This window comes from Hypanus sabinus, chromosome 28 (genome assembly GCF_030144855.1).
Source record: "Hypanus sabinus isolate sHypSab1 chromosome 28, sHypSab1.hap1, whole genome shotgun sequence".
Taxonomy (NCBI): Eukaryota; Metazoa; Chordata; class Chondrichthyes; order Myliobatiformes; family Dasyatidae; genus Hypanus; species Hypanus sabinus.
This window is the reverse complement of record NC_082733.1, coordinates 44,435,580-44,462,497: the sequence shown is the minus strand read 5'-3', so window position 1 is coordinate 44,462,497 and position 26,918 is coordinate 44,435,580. Positions and strand designations below refer to the sequence as shown.

At 40.6% G+C, this 26,918-nt stretch overlaps 1 protein-coding gene across 2 annotated transcripts in view; it reads right to left on the bottom strand.

Moving 5' to 3' along the window:
* Positions 1 to 26,918, bottom strand: part of dennd4a (DENN/MADD domain containing 4A) — a 170,722-nt gene that overhangs the window by 99,427 nt on the left and 44,377 nt on the right. For both annotated transcript variants that reach the window (XM_059953083.1, XM_059953084.1), the window contains exons 2-9: positions 21,153 to 21,473; positions 19,389 to 19,638; positions 15,272 to 15,341; positions 13,202 to 13,371; positions 11,553 to 11,794; positions 7,733 to 7,799; positions 6,939 to 6,997; positions 5,881 to 6,025 (exon numbers count right to left, since the gene is read on the bottom strand). In XM_059953083.1, coding sequence (XP_059809066.1) covers positions 5,881 to 6,025; positions 6,939 to 6,997; positions 7,733 to 7,799; positions 11,553 to 11,794; positions 13,202 to 13,371; positions 15,272 to 15,341; positions 19,389 to 19,638; positions 21,153 to 21,463 — 1,314 coding nt within the window. In that variant the 5' untranslated portion in view covers positions 21,464 to 21,473. The remainder of the gene's footprint in view (positions 1 to 5,880; positions 6,026 to 6,938; positions 6,998 to 7,732; positions 7,800 to 11,552; positions 11,795 to 13,201; positions 13,372 to 15,271; positions 15,342 to 19,388; positions 19,639 to 21,152; positions 21,474 to 26,918) is intronic.

Sequence of the window (26,918 nt, the reverse complement as noted above, 5' to 3'; positions counted from 1 at the left end):
TCCATCTGGGTAGCCTCCAATCTGATGGCATAGACACTGATTTCTCCAACTTCCAGTAATGTTCCCCACCTCACTTCGCCATTCCTCACCCCCTTTTCCCTCCCTCACCTCATCTCCTTGCTTGCCCATTGCCTCCCCCTGATGCTCCTACCCCTCTGCTTTCTTCCATGGCCTTCAATCAGACTCCCCCTTTTCCAGCCCTGTATCCCTTTCACCATCCAACTTCCCAGCTCTTTACTTCATCCCTCCCCCTCCAGGTTTCACCCTATCACCTTGTGTTTCTCTCTCCCCTCCCCTATCTTTTTAATCTGTTCCTCATCGTTTGCTCTCCAGTCCTGCTGAAGGGTCTCGGCCTGAAGTGTTGACCGTACATTTTAGGTCATGTCCTGTTGAAGGGTATTGGCCAGAAACGTCAACTGCTCTTTACTCTCCTTAGATATTGGCTGACCTGCCGATTCCACCAGTATTTTGTGGGGGTTGCTTGGATTTCCAGCATTTGCAGATTTTCTCTTGTTTATGACCCAAAATGTCAACTGTTCATTCCTCTCTGCAACTGCTGCCTGACCTGCTGAGATCCTACAGCATTTTGTGTGTGTTCTTCCAACATCTGCAGAATCTCTTGCATTTATGGATAGAAATCAGAGGCTATCTATGCTATCAATGGGATCACTATCTATCTATCTGGGATCACACTCATTCACACCTCTTAATAGTTCAAAACACAGACAAAAATTTCCAAATGTGATGAAAATGAAAGTGGGGTTGACTCTTTGAAGGTATTTATGGTAAGTGACTCTCTCACAGACATTCCATTCACAATGCACCAGCCAGGAGTATGTCAGAACCTCCTGGTTTTCTGATGTGTGCAGTTTGAACAGCATGCTGGACCGCCAAGTCCACACGAGTGGCATTACAACCACCCAAATGCTCATTCTCTCTGCCATTGACACACAGTGGCTGTCAAGTAAACAGCTGACAATATGAAGGGCTGATGCTCATCTCGGTTGCTTCCACATCAACTGCCAAAACCCATGACTCCTCCATCAAGGACAAGGGCAACAGCTGCAGAGGAGTGAATACTGCTTCCTGCAGGCTTCCCTCCCATCCCAACTGGAAAAACAGTACATCACCATTCCTTCAGTGCACTTCGGTGGAAGGAATCAAGGGAAAGACTATTTTCTAAATGGGAAGTAAATTCAGAAATCAGAGGTGCAAGGGGACTTGGGAGTCCTAATGCAGGATTCTCCAGAGGTTAACTTGCAGTCTGAATTGGTGGTAAGCAAAGTAAGTGCAATGTTTGCATTTATTTCAAGATGACTATGATTTTAAAGCAAGGATATAATGCTGAGTGAGGCTTTATAAGGCATTGGTCAGATTGCATGTGGAGTATTGTGAACTGTTTCGGACACCAGCTTGGTTCTTGCTAAATAGGGAGGGCATTAAAGGTTATGGAAAGAAGGCAGGAGAATGGGGTTGAGAGGGAAAATAAATGAGCCATGATCAAATGACCTCATTCTGCTCCTATATCTTATGGTCTTATACGTGTAATCGGTTTACATTTTCAATATCCTTTGACTGGAAATGTCAAAACATAAGCTATTAAAATTGTTTGCCTCCATATATAGCGTAAGAGACATCAAGTGTGTTGGCTGAGCTCTCAACTTATGTCTCTCTACATTTGGTTCAAGAAACATGGTGAGAAGGTTCCAGATGCAAATGTTAAGTCATGTTGCCAAAACAAATCCCTGGAGTGGCCTCTGCACATCTGGCAGCCACCAGAGAGGATCACAGTTCCAGATGGTAACACTGCAGTGGCTGAAAGATCTCTGGGCTTGATTTAATGAAGACCCCACCCAACCCGCCTATGTACCAGCCCACCCAGGATTACTGTGTGGAACAGCATGAAGAATAATCAAACAGGCTATGACAGCCAGAGTCCATGGAACAATTTGCTAACACAGCTCACAACAGTCTGCAGGAGAGGCACTCTGGCAAAGTTCAAAGTAAATCTGTTATCAAAGTGCATACAGTATATATCACTCTCTCAAGCTTATTGGCAACTTTCCTGTAGGTAGGTGACCAGAACTCCACGTAATACTTATTAGGCCTAACCACCATATACAACTTCAACATAACATCCCAACTCCTGTACTCCATATTTTGATTTATGAAGGCATAAATCACCATATAATACTTTGAAATTCATTTTCTTGCAGACATTCACAGTAGTACAGAGAAATACAATAAAATCAATGAAAAACTACACGGTTCAACAATCAAATATCTTAATGATTGCAACAATAATCCTTTGCCAACTCCAGATTGAAATCTACACAAAGATTTCCATCACAATTTAAAAATTTATATCCACATTTTAAATTCATCTAATTGTTATATATATTGTAAACTTAAGTTCTAATCTTTACAGACATTATTATGGTAATTTTAAATAAAATGATACAGCCTCTGGCAAAATAAAACCAAAACCTGACAAGTTAGGAACATACAGATTAGGAATGGGAGTCAGTCTCCTAGCCTTTCAAGTATGCTCCCCTATTTAACAAGATGGCAGAGCATTGTAGCATAGTGGTTAACGTAACGCTATTACTGTGCCACTGTGCCAGCCACCTGGGTTCAATTTCTGCCACTGTCTGTGGGGAGTTTGTACATTCGCCCTGTGACTCTGGGTGCTCTGGTTTAAGAGTTATAGGGAAAAGGCAGGTAGATGGAGCTGCGTTTACAGACAGAGCAGCCATGATCTTATTGAATGGCAGGGCAGGCTCGATGGGCCAGATGGCCTACTGCTCCTATTATTTATGTTCTCATGACCTGCATTGTGCCCTATCTCTGAATTAAAAAAAGATCACTGTGGTTTTGATTGTATCAACAACTCCGCCTTTCTATCAACTCATACCAACCTTTCACTAACTTATCAAGAATTTATCTACCCTCATCTTAAAAATATTCAAAAATTCTGATTCCACTGGCACTTGAGGGAGAGTCTTCTGCAAACTCATAACTCTCTGGGTTCACCACACTCTATTTTACATCGGTGTCCCCTGATCTGAAGTGCTCTGGATTCTTTCAGAGCAAGAATCACCTTCTTCGCATCTGACCTTGCAGAATACCTCAGGATCTTTTAAGTATCGCTCAAATTGTATCTCACTCTTCTAAACTACAGTACATGAAAGCCTAACCTGCCTAACTTCTCCTCTTATGTAAACCCATCCATCTGAGATATCAAGCATTCTTGAAAGCGTTCCCAACACATTAACATCTTTCCTTAAGGAGACTAATGCTGCACACAGTATTCCAGGTACAGGTCTCACCAATGCCCTGCATAAATAAGCATTACCTCCCTTTTTTGCATTAAACATTGACATTTTGTGAGTCATAGATTATGCAAACTTTCATGAACACATTTGACAAACTCTATTCCTTCTAGTCCTTTTATGAGTGTCCCAGTCAGTATCTGGAAAGTTAAAACCAATTATCACAAACTTATTTTTTCTGCAACTGTCTACTATCTCACTACAAATTTGCTCCTCTAAATCCCGCCGACTACTGGGAGGTCTACAATGTAATGCCATTAATGTGGACATCCCTTTCTTATTCCTCAGTTCCACTCAAATAGCCTCAGTAGACGAGCTGCATCTTTACACTAGCCCTTTATGAACTGCGTACCTCACAGCTCTGCAATTTCTCACCATTTAGACCAGGGGTTCGCAACTTTTATATGCCATGAACCAATACCATTAAGCAAGCAGTCTGTGGGCCCCAGGTTGGGAATCCCTGATTTAGATAATACTCATTCCTATTTTACCTGCTGGAACAGATAAGTACACATTTTCCCATATTATACTCCATTTCCTGATCACTTCCTACATACATAACCAACTTTTGCGTCCATCCTTGTGTCAGCAGCACAATGAGCTATCATATGATGCATACCTATATCCAAGTAATTTACACAAATTACAAAATATTTAAACTCAACAATGAAACACCTTCTATTTAGTCCCCTCCATAGATACTGCCTGACCTGCTGAGTTCCTCCAGCATTTTATGCATGAAACTCAACAACTCCCGTGGCATACAATTAATTAAACTTTGACAAACCGATAAAGAACCATTTATGCCCTGATTCCTGGTAGCAGACAACCATCTATCCATGTCCAAATATTCAAATATTTAATACTAGTACTGATATAATCTGCCTTCTGTTATCACTAGTAATGCACAATTTCTCAACAGTCTGTGAAGTTCCACAGACATGAAGACAGCACAGAATCTTGTAAATACCATTGCTTTGTCTTTACAGTGATTCAATTAATTAGAATCAAGTTTAATGTCACTGGCATATGTTGTAAGATTTGTTGTTTTGCAATAGCCGTTCAGTGCAATACTTTTAAAATCTACAAATTACAATAAGATATATAAAAAATTAAGTAGTGCAAAAAGACAGCAAATGAAGTGAGGTAGTCTTCATGCACTCATTGACCATTAGTTCATTGTCCATTCAGAAACCTGATGGTAGAGAAGAAGCTGTTTTTAAAATGCTGTGTCTCTCTTCAGGCTCCTGTAGCTCCTCCTTGAGGAGAGGGCATGTCCTGGATGATGGGGGTCCTTAATGGTACATGCCACCTTCCTGAGGCATCACCTTTTAAAAGTGTCCCTGATGCTGGGGAAGCTAGTGTCCATGAAGGAGCTGCCTGAGTTTACAACTTTTTCCGATCCTGTACAGTGGCCCCTCCATACCAGATGGCGATGCAACCAGTTAGACTGCTCTCCATGGTACACCTATGGAAATGTACAAGAGTCTTTGGTGACATGCCAAGACTCCTCAAACTCATAATGGAATTTAGCCTTTCTTTGTAATTGCATCAATGTTGAACCCAGAAAAGTTCCTCAGAGATGTCAACACCCAGGAACTTGAAACTGCTCACTCTTTCCACTGCTGATCCCACGATGAGGACTGGGTGTATTCCCCCAACTTCCCCTTCCTGAAGATCACAATCAATTCCTTGGTCTTACCAGTGTTGAGGGCAAGGTTATTGTTGCAACACCACCAAACCTGCTCATCTATCTCACTCCTGTACACCTCCTCATCACCATCTAAAATTCTGCCAATAGTTGTGTCATCAGCAAATTTATAGATGGTGTTTGAGTTGCGCCTAGTCACACAGTCGTGGGTGTAGAGAGTAGAGCAGTGGGCTAAACACACATCCTTGAGATGTGCCAGTATTGATTGCCAGCAAGGAGATGTTATTTCTAATCTGCAGTGACTGAGGAAATCAAGGCTCCAGTTGCAGAGGGAGTTACAGAGGTCCAAGTTTTGAACTTGTTGATTAGATCTGAGGGTTTGATCATGTTGAGTGCTGAGCTGTAATCAGTCAACTGCAGCCTGAAGTATATAGCTATAGTTATCATCCAGCTGATCCACGGCTGAATGGACAGCCAGTGAGACTGCATGGAATCAGGCAAGCTGCAGTGGGTCCAGGTCCTTGCTCAGGCAGGAGTTGATTCTAGCCAGACCTACCTCTTAAAGCACTTCATCACAGTAGATGTGAGTGCAACTGGGTGATAGTTGTTGAGGAAGCTCACCCTGCTCTTCTTTGACACTGGTATGATTGTCACCTTTTTGAAGCAGGTGGGAACCTCTGAAGCAGGAGTGAGATTGAAGATGTCCTTGAACACTCCTGGTTGGCACAGGTTTTCAATGCCCTACCAGGTACACCATCAGGGCCTGATGTCTTATAAGTGCTTACCGATATCTCTTACACTATGAACATCCACTTTCTGCAATAACTTAATCAAATACCTCCTATAAAAACAAAGCTATAGTTTTGCAAATCTCTCAGAAATTAAAGTGATACTTACAGAAACAAGTGCTTCAGCCACACTGGTCAGCACAGCTGGGCGAAGGGAGTGAATAAGAATTTTGTGTTCAGTCACTGCATACAGCAGCAGAGTTATTGCCTTCTCAGGGCCCAGGTTCTGCAGCAAAGTGGTGAAACTACCACCGCTGTAAAATGACAGATACAATCAGAATTCAGTGAAGACTTTTATATATATTCTCATCTGATGTGAAAGTAGCATTAGTGGAAACCTTCAATTTTGCTCTGTGACCATACAGAGCTTTACTTAGCTGGCAGGGCTGATAGCAATTGTATATAGTCTGGCACATGGCATTATGAAACATGAAAGCATTCATCTGGAAGCTTCTATGTGGCTGTCCCAAGGAGGACCAGATAAGTTAATACAAGATCTCCCATTACTAATGCTAAGATGCAATCTGTCTATTTTCCCAATATGTTGCAGACTATAATCAAGCATTGAGGGATTATCACACTGGCATACAAGCTGCCAGTAGTTTTGCAAATAACCTGATTACATTCACAACATTTATCCTGCTCTTTTACTTATTTCGAGATACAGTGCCGAGTGTACCCTTGTGGACCACCAAAGCAACCCCACCAAACCTGATTAACCCCAATCTAATCAGGGAATTTACAATGACCAATTAACCTACCCAGGAGGAAACCAGAGGTCCCAGAGAAAATCCACATGTTCCGGGGGAGGATGTACACAGACTCCTTACAGAATGGCACTGGAACTGAACTCCAAACTCCGGAACACCCCGAGCTATAATAGCGTCGCCCAAACTGCTAACCACAGGAGTTAATATTAAGCATACTCTGAAGCAGAGAATTCTGTAAAACCCCACCATGGCAGTATGTGAATTTGAATTCAGTCACTTAAATTAGTTTATATTCACAGACTGTGCAAAGTACTCTGAACACTGGGAAAAAAATCTGTCATTTTACTGTTCTAACTAGTGACTGATTCTTTCCCATTCTTGCTGACTTGGGAGTGGTAAAAAGGAGGAAATACACTTCAAAATTAATAAAATTAAACCAGGGCTGAATTATACTTACCTTAATGGAAGTGGTGAGGAAACAGGTTGGCAAAGCATTAAGTGGTCATGAGGCGATAGCTGTAACAGGAAAGGTAAGAGTAACATTCTGCACACTTTCACAGCTGCAAATCATGTCCCAGCAAAGTCTGTCTCTCTGCTGTATTATTCCCAAAAGCACTTCTCTCACCACCAAACAACTTCAGCTTATTTTCGTCACCAGTAAATGCTTTTGAATTACACCCGAGATTTTACCAATCACCTAGAACAAAGAATGATGCCACCTGGTTCCTTCAGCATGCCCCACATTCAGTTTAATCATGGCCTTCTCCACTGGGCTCAGCTTCTCTGTGGTAAATCTACAGAGCCCTTAATCCCCATCTTTCCAAAAATTATTTGCCTCCATTTTAAATACTTTCATTGCTTTAGCCTCCACAATTCTCGAGAAAAGAATTTCAGAGAAGGACCAGGCTCTACGTGAAGGAATTTCCATACAACTTGCTTTTAAATGACTGTCCCCTTGTTTGCAATTCTCCTATTAGTGAAAAGGTCCCCACAACTAAGCCACCTTTGGATGTTATTTGCTTTAATAATATCACCCATCATTCTTCTAAATGCCAAGGAATACAGATCCACCTAACAGAATAGCTCATTGCATTCCAAAATGATTTCATGTTAATTAAAATCAATCCAGCGTACTTGGAATGTACTTTCATCAATGTGCCAAACCATAACATTTTCCAGCTTTAATGCAATCAGAGATTTACTGCACGGCAATATATCTTTGTTAAGAATATTAATTAAACAGACACCCACCTGCACAAGAATCCTCGGTCTTTGAGGAGAAGGAAATGGAACTTTGTGCATAAAGTGGCAGATATGTCTGCAAAATACAAATCAGGCTGTAAATTAATATCCAGGCCCTTGTGATCATAAAGCTATCTATTATATGTTTATTGTGCAATTTCTAAACAAATACTAGGTCTAATAAATCAGTTTATATAGACCTCCTTGAAACCATAGAAAATAATTTCACATTCAATTGATCTTTCCTAACATACTAAATCAGATTTTCTTTCAACATTCAAATTAGACTAAACAAAGTGTTTTTATTCAGATTGAAAGCTTCTCCCCCTCCCCCACAGCTCAAACACTCTCCTTACGCATGCTTCAAGATCTTGCACAAGAAACCATTCAATCCTATTCTCACTAACTTCCCTTCCTGCACCCGCATGGTAGCTGTAATGGGTTCTCTAAGGTCCATTCCCAGGCACTGTTTTCTCACCCTTTAGCATCTCCCAAACCAACCACTGACCCACATGCGACTGAAAACTACCATTAGAACAGAGGTGAGGAGGCATTTCGTTAGCCAAAAGGTGGTGAATTGAAGTAATTCATTGCCATAGATGGCTGTGGAGGCCAAGTCATTGAGTATATTTAAAGTGGAAGTTGACAGGTTCTTGATTAGAAAAGGTGTCAAAGGTTAAGGGAAGAAGACAGTAGAATGGTTTTCTGAGTGATAATAGATCAGCCATGATGGAATTATAGAGCAAACACAATGGCCCAAATGCACTAATTCTTCTCCTTTGTCTTTAAGGACCACACAGGTGGAATAGGTGGAATATGAGGTGCTGATTTTCCAGCTTATATTGGCAGTGAAGAATACAGGGGTTAGACAGGTCAATGTGGGAATGGAAAGGGAGTTAATTTGGATTCATCTCATGTCATGGGAGAAGGAAGATTGGGGCTGAGGGGGAAAATGGATCAGCTGTGATGAAATGGCTAAGCAGATTCGATGGGCCAAATGGTCTAATCCTGTTCCCATGTCTTATGGTCAGTTTGGAAGGACTCCTACTCATTTTCTCAAAATTCATTGCTTAATTTATTATTCCTTTCTTTTTGTATTTGCACACTGGTTGAATGCTCAGGTTGGTGTGGTCTTTCACTGATTCTATTATGGATTTATTGAGTATGCCTGCAAGACAAGGAATCTCAGGGTTGTAAATGGTACTTCAATAATAACTTTATTTTGAATTTTTATGAGTTGAAGAGACTTATATTTGGGAGTTCAGTACGTCTACTGCAAATAGAGAATGGGACTGTGTAAATCATTTGCCTAACCTGTGCTTGGACTTGTTGGTGTACAGCGAGACGGAGTTTCAGGGGCACTGAATACAAAGGAGGAGGAGATGAACATGAAGCTTTGAGCCCATGGGAGATCTGTTTCAATCCCTGGATGGTGGTGTGGGAGGAACTCCAGGAGCAAGAGTTGCACAGACTGCAGTTGCAAAAGAAATTATCCAGAATCAGAGAAGGGTGGGGTAAGGAATGAACAGTTCAGGGAGTCATAAATGGTGTAGTCCCTGTGGAAGTCAGAAAGGGGTGGGGGTGGATGGGAGCAGATGTGGACAGTAGTTGAATCCTGCTTCAGATTGCAGAAATGACAAAAGATGGTATTGAATGTGGAGGCTAGTAGGATGAAATATCCGGTGAACTCTCTCTGTTCTGACTGGAGCAAGGTAAGGTGAGAGCAAAAGTCTGAGAAGGAGGAAGTAAGAGGAGGCTCCAACAAACTAAACAGAAGAGAAATGCAGCATCCATTATTAATGACCTCCAGCACCTAGGGCATGCTCTTTTCTCACTGTTACCATCAGGTAGGAGGTACAAAATCCTGAAGGTACACACTCAGCAATTCACGAACAGTTTCTTACCCTGTATCATCCAATTCCTAAAAGAACATTGAACCTGTGAACATTACCTCACTTTTTTAAATATATACTATTTCTGAATTTTTGCACGATTTTTAATCTATTCAATATATGTATACTGTAATTGATTTGCTTATTTATTATTATTTTTCCCCTTTCTTCTATATTATATATTGCATTGAGCTGCTGCTGCTGAGTTAACAAATTTTGTGACAGATGCCGGTGATGATGAACCTGATTCTGACTTCCTGGAAAAGGAGCACATTTCAGATGTCCTGTAATGGAAGGCCTTATCTTGAGAACAGACGGGGTGCAGACAGAAAGGGAAGGCATTCCTAGAAGAGGCAAAGTGGGAGAAGCTGTAGCGTTAGTAACTGAAGGAGACAGTGGGATTATAGTGGATAGCTTGACTCCTGAGACGTTGACAAAGAGACCCAGAAAAAGGAAGTGACAGAAATAACACACATGAACTTGAGAGTGGAGTAGCAAGTAGTACCAAAGGTGAAAATGGGCAAGTGGGGGACAACAGTGAGTTGTCCATGTATCAGAGAAAGAGTTGGGGAATGGTGATAGCATAGGCTTGGAACAAAGACTGCTCCACATTAAACAAGGTGTTCATGCCCTGACCTGTTACAACAAACCAATGATTTGTCTTAAACTACCAAATATCATATTTCCAGCTTTGCTGACAATATTACCCAGGTGGGATTTAAAGGGTGGAGATGAATTAGAGGCTTGAAGGGAATATGGTTAAACTGAGCGTGTGAAACTGGCAGATAATATCTAATGTGGAAAAATACAAGGTCATTCACTTCACTGCAAGTAAGAGGAAAGGAAAATGAATGTTAAACAGTAACAGAATGAGTGGTGATGTTCAAAGCCACCCCAGTGTACTTGTGCACCACTTACTGAAGGCCAGCATACAAGAGTGTCAAGCAATTAAGGTGGAAAATAGTATGTTAGCCTTGATGACAAGAGGTGTAAGAAAGTCTAATTCAATTGTATAGGGTCCTGGTGAGACTTCGCAAGGAGTTTGTACATGGGATTGTGATGCAAACAGCACTGACATAGAACTCCGAATGGGCAGGGCAGTCTCATACAGCCATGGGCTGACCGCTTTCCATTTCATATGTTCTTGTATGATTATATGTCAACACACTGCCAAAAAGGAAAATATTCAAGTGGAAGATACATTAATTATTCAGTACAATTTTAGGTAAGTACTATAAATTCCTGTGTACAAGTGATAGTGACAGTTTGTTCATTTGCAACTACAACTCATTCACAATAAATATTTTAACCTCCCAAATTTTTGCAATAAGTCAGTATTCCTTCAGAATTAAAATAAAAGGAAATAACAGCAGACACTGCAGAATTGCTGTTTATCAGAGCAGAGTTTACAGACAGAACCTTTAATCTATAAACATCTTTGCCAGCTGTATCCGTCCCTCCTTTGCCAAAGGCACTAAACTGCACTTCCTTAAGGGTTCACTACGACCCTTTCAGATCCTTTATTGACTTTCAACAATAAATTTTGACAGAGCGTTTCTCTGGATATTTGGTCACTGGGGAACCACAACACTTGGTCTTCAACCAAATATTTGAAGCGTTCACTTCTATCAGGAGTTGCTGAGTACCGCGAATGTGGAAATCTTGTAGTTCTTCCTCTCCAGGCAGTGACCTATTGTTCAGTCCTGCTGAAGGGTCTGGGCTGAAATGTAGACTGTACTTTTTTCCCTGTAGATGCTGCCTGGCCTGCTGAGTTCCTCCAGCATTTTACGTGTTGCTTAGATTTCCAGCACTGCAGATTTGCTCTTGTTTGTGACCTATAGTTACTGCCCAGCTGAGCACCAAGCTGAGACCATGCAATACTTACTGATAATTTTAGTACATTTAAGGGAAAAAAACACCTTATATAGGAAACTTACTTTTCAATAGGTAGTGCATGAGGTCCAGAGATTGAATAGCGGTATAAAAATGTGAGAAATTTTCGAAAAGCTTCAAAAAATGGCCAATGTGATAGAAGGCAAATACATTTGCTAGTGTGAACAGTCTTTGAGAGAATAGGTTTTCGGTCAGCTGCACTGACCAGCCCCAATTGTGATCGCTGCTTATCTGTTAAGTTCTCTTGAGGAAGAGGCTCATAGAATTGAATGGCTGCACCATAAACCTGGGAACAATGATATTTAAGTCTTTTCAGTACAGAACAATACCATGTGATAATTACAAGTACACTGCAGTCATGAATGCACAAGCAATCCAGTTAAAATGTAACCCAACACTGCATTCTATATTTCTAAATCATAACTCAGGCAGTAAGACTTCCTTTTTATTTTTCTCTTAAATTTACCATCTGTGATTATTCAAAGTGTAGCATTTGCTAGTTTCTGACAGTCAGGTCTACTACAAACTTTGGACTGGCTGATCCTTCATCCTTTCATTCCACAGTCCACTCTCCTCTGCTATAAGATTCTTTCTTCTTCAGCCCTTTGCCTCTTCCACCCATCACTTCTCAGCTTCTTACATTATCCTCTTCCCCCACCCACCCACTCTCCCTCTCATCTATCACCTGCCAGCTTGTACTCCTCCACCACCACCCCCCACCATCCTTCTTACCCTTTCCTTTCCATGCATGAAGGGTTTCGGCTCCTCACAGCATAGGACACTCGAGAGGTGATCGTTCAGGAGTGCATAAAATTATGAGGGATGTGGATAGTGTGAATGCACTCAGTGTTTTTGCAAGGGTCAGTGAATCAAGAACTAGTGGGCCTCAGTCTGACCTCAGTCCCTATACTGAAGGTGAGAGGGAAAAGATTTAATAGTAACTTGAAGGGCAACTATTTCTTTATACAAAGCAGTATCTACGTGACTGAGCTGCCAGGGAAGTGATTGAGGCAGGTACAATAGCAACTTTTAAAAAATACTTAGACAAGTACAGAGATTGGAAAGGTTTTGGCTGTTGGTCAAATGCTGGCAAATGGGATGAGCTTGATGGGGCATTTTAATAGCATGGACCACTTGGCCCAAAGGGCAATTTTCTCTGACGTATAATTCTATGGCTCTATGACTGCAATTCCTTAATAACCAAAAAATCTATTTACTTCTGCCTTAAATATAATCAGTGACTGAATCTCAACAGCCTTCTTGACGTTTGCTATCCTTTGAGTGAAGAAAGTTCTGACCTCAGTCCCTATACTGGCCTGCTCTTTAAGTCTGTAAATTCTGGTTCATGAACAAAAAACATCATTCACAACCACTCTAGTAGGTCACAAAAGATTTTTTAAATATGTTCCAAAGAGAGTACTTTAACTGCCAACTCTATTAATTTATAATAATGCAAAAAACCTGTACATAAGTGTATTCTTGTTTTCAGTCAACAAAATGTAAAATGCAAGTAAAGGAGTAATTAATTTTTTAAATAATTCTTACAATTCATAAAACCTGAAATTATCTTAATATGTGAAGGGCTACTTCTCAACAATTGGTAACATTATGATGAGGAATCCTTCAACTACACAACACAAAAGCAAATCAACAGGAACATGATGCACTATTAACACACTTGATGAGAATATACCTTCTCTGCAGAAGCTGCCGTAAGCACAAAAGTAGAGAAAACAGGGAGCGGATACTTGGTGTTACAAGGCCAACATTCAATGGTTGCCCCCATCGGCAGGCAAAAGAGAGGTACTGATGCAGGCAAAGGAAAGGATTCATAATCTTCTTCTGGATATCTACATATCAAACCTGTAATAGAGACAAGAGAAAGGTCCAAAAATTACTTCTTTGGTCACTACACCATGACATGCACAGAGTAGAATTGCAAGTTCTCGCAACTTTTCCCTCACTTTATAGACCCTTGGCAACAGATGTGAATAGCCATGCAGCAACCACTGAGGCCCCCTTCACACAACCTGGAATTTCACTGAATTAACTGAAAGTTGAGCAATTCACTGAAAAAAGCATGAATTTTCAGGACTGGTGTTGTCATTTGAGCAACTACAAATCTCATGGCTAAGGCCTTTGTTGAGCAGTTAAGCAGCATTCCTGGCACCTGGCAAGAATAAATTTCCCCCAACTACTCAAATTATGACATGCTAAAATTAATCACAGATAAAAACACAAATGCCTTTGGAAACAAAAGTTAAAGGAGAAATAACGTCTTAACTACATTCTACATGGTTGAGAGTGTGCTGACCTTTTGCATCACAACCTGGTACTTCCAGATACAGAGCTGCCAACAAAAAAGCCTTGCAGAGGGTGGTTAGGGGAGCAGAGAAGGTTATTGGGGTCTCCCTACCTTCCGTCCAAGACCTCTTTCAGAGTCGATGCCTCCAGAAGACACAGTACATCATTAAAGACCCCTCACACCCTCTCCATGAACTGTTTGTTCTTCTGCCATCAGGTAAACATTACAGCAGCATCAAAACTAAAGCACAAGGCTACTAAACAGCTTCCTCCCACAGGCAGTCAGACTGCTAAATAGCTACTCTATCTGACTCTGCTTTGGACACTTATAACTTGTTTTTAACTGACATGTGGCTGTTGTGTTTTACTATTTATTGTTATGTTTATTATTTAGTGTTGCATTTGTTATGTTATGATTGCACTGCTCCTGGGAAACGCTGTCTCATTCTGCCCTGCAGAGCTGATGTACGGTTAGAATGACAACAAAGTTTTTGAATCTTTGAAATCTTTTGAATCTTTGAAATAAGTAATTTCCTCAGCTTTGTTTAAAGCCAAACACTAAATGCTAAGCATTGTAAATCTACTTTAAGGGAACACGGTATATCGAAAAAAATTATTATATACATTCAATGGCCACTTTATAAGATACCACCTGTACATACACTGAGTGTACACTCGTGGTCTTCTACTGATTAAGCCCATCCACTTCAAGGTCCGATGTGTTGTGTGTTCAGAGATGCTCTTTTGCATGCCACTGTTTAACGTGTGGTCATTTGAGTTACTGTCGCTTTCCTGTCAACTTGAACCAGTCTGGCCATTCTCCTTTGACCTCTCTCATTAACGAGGCGTTTTTACCCACAGAAAAAGTCTGGCCATTCTCCTCTGACCACTCTCTAATAAGGAATTTTCAACCATTGAACTTGAGCTTGCTGGATTTTTTTTTTGTTTTTCACACCATTCCCTGTAAGCTCGACAGACTGTTGTGTGCGAAAAATCCCAGGAGATCAGCAGTTTTTGAGCTAATCAAACCACTCCATGAGACACCAATAATCAGAGTCACTTAGATCATATTTCTTTCCCATTCCGCTGTTTGGTCTTTACAACAACTGAACCTCTTGACCAGTTTAAATGCTTTTATGCGTTGAGTTGCTACCACATGATTGGCTGATTAGATATTTGCAATAATGTGCATGTGTACATGTGTACCTAATAAAGTGGTCACTGGGTATGTACTTGACTTACGGTAATCAATTAGTCAGGTTCATAAAATACAACCAATCCACTTTAACATTCAAGTCCTGAGAGCAAATTAACATCTTATTTCCAAATTATTTTTGTCTCATGCTCTAATCAATAATCCAAATTCATGCTAACGCCATATGCGGTCTTTGATTCATTGCTATCCCTAGTTAGAGCACAAATGTTAATACCTTGATCTCATTACGGATTCAGTACTTACCAGCTTTATAAGATATAGTGTTGGTCTTGGCCAAAGACTTCTTGTAGCAGAGATATACAGCGGATCCCCACTGGAACAAATAAAAAAAATCACATGATTGCACACACAAACTAATATTCACCAAAACAAGATCAGCACAGAACAGAACAGACCTTTATTCTCATTGCTTAAGACAAGAAGATTGTGGTGCTACCCCAGTCCACGAAAAACAGGTATTTGCAATGCATGTGGTACAGCTTAATTTTTTTAAAAATCCCATATTTACATGCAACAAGTGACTTCAATAGTGCATAACACTCAAAGGCAATTGGCAAGCCAGGATGTAGCATTATTCAGCTGCACAACAACCCTCCAGAAGAAGCTGCTTTTCAGTCTTGCTGTCTTGGCAGGAGATTGAACAGTGTCCAGGATGGGATGGGCCTTTAAAGATGTTACGAGCATGCTGCGGACATTGAGAGTTGTAGATCGTCTCCAGGTCGGTAGTTAAGTTCCAATGATGTGCCGAGCTGTCCTAATCACCTGTTGGGTTGCTCTGTGATCTGTCTTGCTGCAATTCTGTATACCAGCATGCTCTCTATCACACATTGATAAAAAAATTAGCCAGCAATTTTGCTGGCTCATCAGCTCTCCTTAAACACATTCTGGAGCAGCTCCAGCACCCCGAGTTCCACCTTTGCATCCAGTGTATCAGTGAAATTTGCACATTATTCCTGCCATGTCACAGATTGGTAGATTGATTGGCCTCTCTTAGTTTCATCTTGTGCATAGGTGAGTTGTATATCCAGAGCAGTTGAAGGGAACGTGGGGGGAAGAGGTCACAGAGAAAAAATAGTGGGAAAGTGGAATTTCCCTGCTAGCCAATGTAGATTTGATGGGCTAAAATGCCTTCTTCAATGTTAGGGAGTATGGAAATTGATAATATGAAGCAACAAACTTGTGTACATTTATTTAAAAAATGCTTTAGTTGCAGGTTGTCCCCTCTGCAGATATCCCTTGAAGGTGCTGAAATAATATCACATTCACAAATTTATTACTTATTAAATGATAACATTAGTCTTTTCAAAGTGGAAGCATTTATTTGGAACAGGCATTGGTGGGTGTACACAGTTCTTGCAAATCACAAAACAGAACAGTTATCAAAAGTAGCAAGATAATTGAAGAGGCAAATATATGGATAGTCGCTCTTAGCTTAACAGATACTTGGTACTCTAGTTTACCACAGAGTATATCAACTTGTCCTAAAATTGACCCACAATTTTAACTGTTAGCAAAACAGAAGTTGAAAAGCAATTTCACAGCACGATACAGAGGAATAAAATGATAATTCTTAAACCCCATCATTTAAAAAATTGGATAGGAATATGGACAGGAGAGGAATGGAGGGTTATGGGCTGAGTGTAGGTCGGTGGGACTAGGTGAGAGTAAATGTTCAGCACGGACTAGAAGGGCCGAGATGGCCTGTTTCTGTGCTGTAATTGTTATATGGTTGTTATATTACCCAATGTGCTATAAAACTGATGTTTAATTACATAAAATAAGATATTGTTTTCCTCAAAATAACCTTTACAATATACTTTACATCAGAACATATCAATAAGCATGCATTTAAGCCTGGGGGAAGAATTGAAATAGACTACATATTCACTGTAGCTCAACACTCAGCTTCAGTTGGCATAACTCTGCATTTCACCCTAAATTCACTACATTAAAATCAAATACAAGAGGAAATCTGCAGATGCTGGAACTCAGCAGGCCTGGCAGCAGCTATGGAGAAAAGTACAGACAACATTGCAGGCCGAGAAGCCTTTGGCAGGACTGGAGAGAAAAAGATAAGTAGATTTAAAAGGTGGGAGCGGTGGGGAAGGGAGACAGGAACACGTGCAGGGAGGGGTGAAGTAGAGCTGGGAAGATGATTGGTGACAGAGATACAGGGCTGAAGAACGGGGAGTCTGATAGGAGAGGACAGAAGGCCATGGAAGAAAGGAGGGAGGGGTGGGTGAAGGACAGCACCAGAGGGAGGTGATAGGCAGGCAAGGAGATAAGGTGAGAGGGGGAAGCAGATGGGGAATGGTGAAGGGCGGGGGAGCATTACTAAAAGTTCGAGAAATCGACGTTCATGCCATCAGGTTGGAGGCTATCAGGCAGAATACAAGGTGTTTTTCCTCCTACCCAAGTGCGGCTTCATCACGCCAATAGAGGAGGCCATGGATTAACATATTGGAATGGGAATGGAAAGTGGAATTAAAATGGATGGCCACCGGGAGATCCCACTTCTTCTGGCGGAATCAAATCAAATGCCCTCTTCTGACACAGTCCAGGCAACATAGCAAAGTCTATCCAGTTGGATATTTTTCACAATTCAAGTGAACATATAAACATTTTTATATGCCTTGCATTTCATTCCAATACCCCCCAGAACGTTGGACGTTATTGGTTCCTGCTTGAATTAAGATCCTGAGTATGTGGCTAAGCTGATGTTCTGATGAAGGGTCTCAGCCAGAAACATCGACCGTTTATTCCCCTCCATAGATACTGCCCTACCTGCTGAGATCCTCCAGCATTCTGTGTTTGTTACGGTGGCTAGGCTGATGCTAGCTGATAGAGTATTGTACTCTTGAAAGTTCCATCTTCATGCGATACTTATATTTTTTTTGTCTAGGAGACTGAGTTGCACAATTATCAAGAAAACTAATCTTCCAGGTACCTTATCAATCAAAAAACGGGAACTGAATCACTGTTTTGAGGCTGTTACTTTGTTAAACGTTCTTTGATTTACGTGAAACAATCACTAAGTTTCAATGCAACGCAATATTTTGCTGTGAGGAGTCTTGACACATTCTGAGAATCCGTTGTTTTTGAAAACCTCTAGCAGTTCAGTATGTGTTGATTTAATTTGATCAGATTTCCCAACAGCATTAAGTGGATGGTAACATTAAGGAAGTTGAATCTTGAGATTATTTGTTTGTTCATTCCATTACTATGCTGCAATCAAAAACCTCCAATTACCGTGGGCTATGGACAGGTTATTTTAAAAGTAATTTTTAGGGCAGTTGGTGAATTCACCATTTACAGGTGAAATTCTCTCTAAAGAATAAACAAACATTCTTTTAGGATTATTCACCATTGTTTAATATCATTTCCTGCACACAAGTGCAAGGAAAATGAAATAATTGTTACTTTAGATCTGATGCAGCACAAAAATACCAAAAGATAAACAACACAATAATAATAAAGAAACAATTAATATAAATACATAAAGATAGCTTATATACATAGATTGACTACATGTCTATAAAGTGATGCTGGGCTGTACATAATGTGACTGATGAGAAATAATGAAGTGGTGGAGTCAGTGGGTGGAGGTGTTGATCAGAGTTCCTGCTTGGGGTAAGTAACTGTTTTTGAGTCTGCTGGTCCTGACATGGATGCTACATTGCCTCCTCCCTGATGGGAGTGGGTCAAACAGAATTATTACAGGGATACAAAATAGCAATTATTTTGAACATTAAGAAACTGTAGGCATCATCTACATTCATAACTTTGTTCAAATACAAGTACTTGAATACAGATAGTATCAAACATAGACTTGTCTACCACACCATGGAGGACTTACAACACAGAACATTACAGCATAGCACAGGTCCAGCAGCCCACAATTTTGTGCTGACCATTAAACTTATTCCAAGATCAATCTAACCACCGCCCCCCCAACATTACCCTCCATTTTCTATCAATGTGACTATCTGAGAGTTTTTTAAGTGTCCCCAATATATCTGCCTCTTCCACCAAACCAAGTTGCACATTCCACATACTCACCACAGTGTAAAAAACCTTACCTGTGACCTTCCCCCCATACTCTCCTCCTATTACCTTAAAATTATATCCCCTCATTTTAGCCATTTCCACCCTGGGGAAAAGTCTCTGGCTGTCCACTCAATCAATGTCTCTTATCATCTTGTACACCTCTATTAAGTCACCTCTCATCCTCCTTTGCTTCAAAGAGAAAAGCCCCAGCTCACTCAACCTATCCTTACAAGACTTATCTGTCCATTAATGAGTTTGGACTACACAGCAGATCCAGTTACCCAAAAGTAGGCTGGTGATCTGGTGATCTTACCATGCTGCTGTTGACGTTTTTGTCCACTCTGCAGAAAGTGTGTGGTGGGGTCTCGCCCTTACTTGGAATAATTATACAGATATCAGTAACAGACAGGGAATTCTGGGCAAAGTTTTCTGGTGCCCGCCGATATGTTATGTAGATTCGCTGAGATGAGGTGCCACCACTGATGTTAGCAGGTCGGCCATAAGGTGTGGTTTGAATGATTTGGCATCCGTGCTTCAGTCTCTCTTTCCATTCGTACAGAATGCTAGGAAACAATACAACTATGTTAATTACTATTAATGTAACTACACCACCAAAAACAAATCAGATACTGTCACTAAATCAGACTTACAGAAGCTTGCATATCAACTATGATGCTCTTAAACTGAAAACAAGTTGCTTCATTAACATCTTCAGAAGATCAAGCATTTGAATTAATGTAAAGACTGGGAGAACTTCCTTTCTAATCAGACGGGCAACTTTTGGAGCAGAAAGCTAGATTCCGTAATCAGGTAGTACAATAGCATAGTGGTTAGCATAACACTTTACAGTGTCAGTGATCAGGTTTAAATTCCTGCTGCAGCTTGTAAGGAGTTTGTGTGTTCTCCCTGTGACTACAAGGGTTTCCTCCTACATTTCAAAGGTATACAAGTCAGGGTTAGTGAGTTGTGGGCATAATTGTTGTCAGCTTTGGTCACCTACCTACAGGAACAATGTCAATAAGGAAGAGTGCAGAGAAAATTTACCAAGTTGTTGTCAGGACTTGACAGCCCGAGTTAAAGAGAAAGGTTGAATCGGTTAGGACTATATTCCCTGGAGTGTAGAAGAATGAAGGGAGATTTTATATCAAATTATGAGGGGTATAGATAGAGAGACTAGGACTAGAGGGTGAAAGGTGGTTTAAGGGTAACTCAGAGTGGTGACAGTGTGGAACCAGCTATCAGAGGTGGTGAGTGTGGATTCGATTTCAATATTTAAAAGAAATTTGGATAGGTACATGGATGGGAGGGGGAAGGCGGACTATGGTCCAGGTGCAGGTAGATGGGACCATGAAGTAGATGGGCCAAAGGGCCTGTTTCTGTTTCTGGATGACTCTATGACATCCAATTCAATATATCTTTAATCCACCCTATCACTGATAAACTCATATTTACAAGGCCACTGTTGCAGGAAAGCAGCATGCATCATCAAAGACTCCCACCATCCAAATCATGCTCTCTTCTTGCTGCAGCTATTGGGAAAGGAAGTATGGGAGTCTTAGGTCCCAGACCACCAGGCTCAAGCTCCCAAACTGGCATGGATAACTTCACCCACCTCAACTCTGAACTGATTCCACAACCCGTGGACTCACCTTCAAGAAGTATACAATTCATGTTCTCAATATTATTTATTACTTATTCAACTATTTTGTTTTTCTTTTTCTACATCCAGAATTTGTCGTCTTTGACACATTCGTTGATTATCCATCTTTGTATGTAGTTAATTATTGATTCTATTGTGCTTCTTTGTATCTACTGTGAATACCCGCAAGTAAATAAATCTCAAGGCAGTATGTGGCAGGGGTCTCAACCTGGGGTCAGTGGACTCCTTGGTTAATAGTAGGGGTTAATTGCATAAAAACTTTTGGGAACCCCCTGGTATATGGTGACATATTGGATGTAATTTCTAAAATCCCCATTGTAAACAAGCTTTATCTAATGTTGAAATGAATGCTGAGTGCAAAGATGAAAGGCATTCACTAGCACATAATGTGGAAAGAAGTTAATTTCAGTAACATACCCTAGATCAGTCAGTGGTGGTTTATCTCTACCTCTCTTGTAGCAGAGAAAAATCTGAGGAGCCATCAAGCTTCCATTATTGAGATCAGCTGATAATCCAGTTTGAGTAGTTTCCACGCAAGTATACCCTTGGGGAACTTCTTCTCCCAGTGATTTCACAATGATGGCCACATCTGTAATTGGTGTTTTTGGTTTAGCTACTTTATGGCAGTTGTCATTGAAATGTATTTCCTCTTCAAGTGGCTTTGATGCACTTGTCATTCCTGCCACCACAAAATAGTCAGCAACGCGTGGACATTTGTCTTCCATCATGACTAATCACCTAAAGCACAAAAAGAATATGAAGATTTTGCAAACTGCAAAGCTTCATGGCAGATAATCAAACTTGGCCATTTTACACCACACATAATTCAAAACTTTTGCAGTAATGGCTTGTAACACTTCAAGTAAGCTTTCAAGAATTAAACCAAATACAAGCACAGAAGAGTGGTTAGAGGAAGCAACATACACAAAATGCTGGAGGAACTCAGCATTGGACTAGCTATTTTCCCCTGGGAGAAAGTCTCTGCCTGTCCACTCCATCTAAGCATCTTCATCTTGTACACTTTTAACAAGAGGCCTCTCATTCTCCTTTTCTCCAAAGAGAAAAGCCCTAAATCTTTATCAGGCATGCCCTGCAATCCAAGCAGCATCCTTTGCACCCATTCTGAAGCTTCCACATCCTTCCTATAATGGGATGACCAGAACTAAACACAATATTCCAAGTGTGATCTAGCCACGGTTTTATAGAGTTGCAACATTAGCTTGTGGCTCTTGAACTCAGTCACCTGACTAATGAAAGCCAACACACCGTATGCCTTCTTAACCACCCCATCAACTTGCATGAATAATGGTTATTATTCCATTTACTTTGAAAATCTATCAACATGTCAGTCATATGCGATATACGATCTCACCAACAATGTTAATGGACTCAATCAAACAGGAAACAATAGCTCAAAGAATATAAATAACTTTTTTTTATTGCAAAACATGTAGGGTTCAGTGGTACCTGGCTTAAAAATGAAATAAATTGGAAAAGTTAAAACAAGTTATGGGGATTAGGCAAGATCAAACAAGTTTTAAAAAGTTAAATATCAATAGATGAGAGAAAAAAATCTGGTTGAGAAGCAACAGTTTGGAGGTCTTAGTATAAGCTAACAGGGAATAAAGCTATCCATCTTATTACAGTGGATTCCAGTTACTTGGGACACATCATTTTGGCCCAATTAAGTGGGTACTCCAATTAGCTGAAGTTTCATGGAAATAGTTAAAAAGGTAAAACTAAGTATTTAACTAAGTAACAATTTATGTATTTAAGTAAAATGCAGAACAAATTAGAACATTACTAATACCTTTACAGCACTATAAAACTGTGTAATGGTTGCTAATGGTTACTTATGAAGGAATTCATGCAGTGTTCTTTTGATTGACTGTAAATGAACAAGATCAGCACAAACACCTAGTGTAGATAAGGACTGCAGTCACGCAATCCTTTCGACGACTGCATCCTTCAAGTCTTCACTTTCATTGTAACATTCAAGATGACTGTCAATACTTTCAAATTTTTTGTAATTTGTAAGTAGTGAAATAGTTTCATTTTCACTCCCAGCCATTTCTGGCATTTCCAAGCCTGAATGTTTGAAACCACGGTGAGCAAAATAGTTCTGAATCATCTTACAGCTTACTTCTCGTCAACTATTGCTGTTCTTTGAACACACACGTACCAGATGCCATTTAAAAACTGTTTGCTCTCAAGAACAGTGTGGCATCTAATGACACACAAGTGCATTGACTGACACTAATCAGAAACTGGCAACAGTCAACCGTCCCAATTAAGCTGCACTGTGTTCCAAATGAAAGGAGGAAATCCCAGCTATTTTAATCGATTAGTTTTTGTTCTTTAAAAGTTGTCCCAAATAAGTTCTTCCCCTCTGCCATCAGATTCCTAAATGGACATTGAACCCTTGGACACTACCTCACTTTTTTTTTAAATATACTGTACTTCTGATTTTTTACGCTTCTTAAATCTATTCAATATACACATACCGTAATTTATTTATTTATTGATAAACCTGATTCATACAGGCAGGATCATTTTCCAAGCCCTCTCCATCTTCATAAACATAAGAATGTCCCCTCTAATCTGCCCATTCATTCAATATAATCAAGGCTGATCTGTTCCAGGTTTTGCCCCTCTTCTGTGCTGATTTCACTTGCTTCAATTCCCTATTCATTCAGTTATTTTTATGACTTCTTCCTTAGGTACTGATGCACCATCAATAACTCACACTGAGACGTAAGGCGAGATATCGGCTTTTATTGACTGGAAGAAGGAACCAGGAGTGAGTGTCCATCATACTATGTCCTGGAGACTGAGGCCGAGCGTCAGGCCTCAGATCGCCTTTATACAGGGGCCTGTGGGAGCAGCCACAGGAGCAGTCAGCAGGGGCGTGTCCAGACAGGCACATAGTTCACCACAGGTACCCCACCCCACCCCATCCTCTATCATTAGACATTACCACTCTGTAAACTCTAGTCATTGATTACATATCTTGCTTGATCTCTTAAAATTAATGAATAGTCTTTCTGAGCCCTCACACACAAAATGCTAGAGAAATTCAGCAGGTCAGGCACCATCCATGGAGGGGAATAACAGTCAATGTTTCAGGCTGGGACCCTTCATCAGGACTCTTTCCTCTGGATCCCTCTTTCTAAAAGGGACCAAAATTCTCCTGAGTGTTGTGAACTGCTTAAATAACTGTCACTGCTCTTCTGATGATCTATTAGTTACTCAATCCACTTTAGTGAACTCTGCCTTCATACCACTGCTATTATCCATATACAAGATGGGGACATTGGTTATGGACTAATCATCCCGAAACTGTATCCAGAATCCCATCATAGTAGACCTCCCTTGGCAGTCCTTAAACACAACACCTTTCATTAATCCTCCCTCAGTACACACAACGAAATTTGAAAGTCTGTTCCTAGATAGCTTCAACATACTGCTCCAAAAACCATTACTCATGCACTGCACAAATTCATCTTCCACCTCTGTAAAGTACAGACAGAGAAAGAGACTGAGTGGTGAACTCAGTCCAGTTTGATTGGGCCCATTACTGCATGTTCCGTGTTTAGTTACATGGCTTATTTATAATCAGCATTGTGCAAGATGCAAAGTGACATGTGCCTGATTGAGAAACAGTCCAATCCTGCAGTAAAGGGCTGAATTATTGCAACATTCTTATATTGTCAGCTCATTAACATTGTCAATTCTCCCAATCTTATTCCAAGGGAAGCATTGCTCCCAACCACACATGGTTGGACTGAAATGTACCGAGAACATAACAATTACAAAGTAGAGTTCACTGGAGGATATGTTTACTTAACAGACGAAATTTGAGGTCAGATTTACAACACAGATAAATCACCTCGGGATGAGGATTTTCTGCATGCATGCCATTTAATGCTCCTTTCTGTTGCTGTTCAGCTGAATACATGATTTAATTTAGAAAGGCAATGGTACACCGTCCAACTGAGGTGAAGGACATGCTGCCCTTTCTCCACATTTAACAGGTGTAAGGCAGTTGCACATAAGTGTCTATAACCGTCCCTTTATGTAACCCATCGATAAATGTTCCAGGAAATAGTTACGTAGGAAGGCCAATTACATTTATTAAAATCAAGGCCACATAGAACAGAAACAGGCCTTTTGGACCACCATGTCTGTTCTAACCATCAAGAAACTAATTGTACTCACCTCACTTCCCAGCACCTGGTCCTCTATGCTTTGGCAATTTGGGTGCTCATACAGATATTTCCTAAATGTCACAAGAGTGCTTACTTCCACTTCCTTCTCAGACAGCGCGTTCCATTTTTCAACCATGTCCTAGCAGAAGAGAGTCTTCCTTACATCTTCTTATCTTAAATCTACCCTCTGGTCCACTTTAGCCATGGGGAAAATTTGTTTCCATCTACCTCTGATATTTTTCTACACTTGACTCAAGTCCCCAACCCCTCACCTCCAGCCTCCCCTACTCCAAGAACAAACTCTCTCATCCCAGGCAACATGCTGGTAAATTTCCTCTATCGCCTTTCCAATTCTGGTGATCAGAAATGCAAACAATATTCCAGCCATTGCCAAATCAATGATTTATAAAGTTGTACCATGACTCCCCTGCTCTTATGATTAGTACATCTGCAGCTGTCTTCTTTAAGCATGGTAGAGAACCCATGTATCTCCTACATTCACATTTATTAACAGTTACCAGGAATCACAGAGCCGATCCTTATGGTACAGCCATGGGATTCAAATCACTAAAAAGCAACTCTCCACCTTCCCCATTTACCAAGTCAGATTTGGATCCAAGTTTGCCAACTTGCCTTGGATCCCTCAAGCTCCAATCCTTAGCCAACTTTTCCTGTGCGACCTTGTCAAAGCACTGAAATTCATGCAAATCACATCAAGTTACCTCTACAAAAAAAAGCACAGCTAAGTTAATTATACTTGCCCTTCTATCAAGAAATCCATGCTGACTATCCTTGATCAATCTGTCTTTTCAAGTGTGTATCATTCATGTCCAACAAAATCTTTGCCAATAATTTCCTCACTGCTGATATTAGACTCACTGGCCTGCAATTACTTGGCTGCCCTTCATCATGACTCTCGGTCATCTGGCAAGGGCCCAGCAGTCTACTCCACCACCTCCCATAACAGTCTGGAATATATCTGGGGATTTATTTACTTTTATTTCCCACTAAGAGATCTAATACCTTCTCCTTTTTAATCTTAATGTGCTCTGGAATTTCACCATAAGAAGGAGATTGAAAACCTGACTGAATGGTGCTATAACAATCACCTCCTACTCACTGCAAGACCAAGGAGTTGATCGTTGACTTCAGGAGGATGAAACCAGAGGTCACTGGAGGATCAGAAGTAGAGAGCAACTTTAAATTCCTTGGTATTATTATTTTAGAAAATCTGCCCTAGTCCAGCAAGCAAACACAATTATAAAGAAAGCCTCGAAGCACCTCCACTAGGAGTTTGTAAAGATTTGGCATGACATCTAAAACTTTGATAAACTTCTATAGATGTGTGGTGGCTGCATTACAGCCTGGTATGGAAACACAAACGCCCTTAAACAGAAAAATCCTACACAAAGCAGTGGATACGGCTTTGTCCAGCTCGGATAAAGCCTGCATCATCATTGAACACATTTATACAGAGCACTGTCAAAGGAAAGCAGCATTTATCATTAAGGACCCCCAACCCCCAGGATATGCTCTTTTCTTGCTGCTGCCATCAGGAAGAAGGTACAGGAGCCTCTAGACTCGCACCAACAGATTCAGGAACAGTTATTACCCCCCAACCATCAGGCTCTTAGACCAGATGGGATAGCTTTACTGAACTTCATTTTCCCCATCTCTGAAATGTTCTCACCACCTATGGACTCACATTCAAGAACTGTGGAGGCCAATTCTCTGGATGCATTCAAGAGAGAGTTAGATAAAGCTCTTATAGATAGCGGGGTCAAGGGATATGGGGAGAGGGCAGGAACGGGGTACTGATTGTGGATGATCAGCCATGATCACAGTGAATGGAGGTGCTAGCTCAAAGGGCCGAATGGCCTACTCCTACACCTATTGTCTATTGACTTCATCTCATGTTCTCAATATTTATTGCTTACTTATTATTACTTTCATTTTGTACTTACACAGTTTGTCT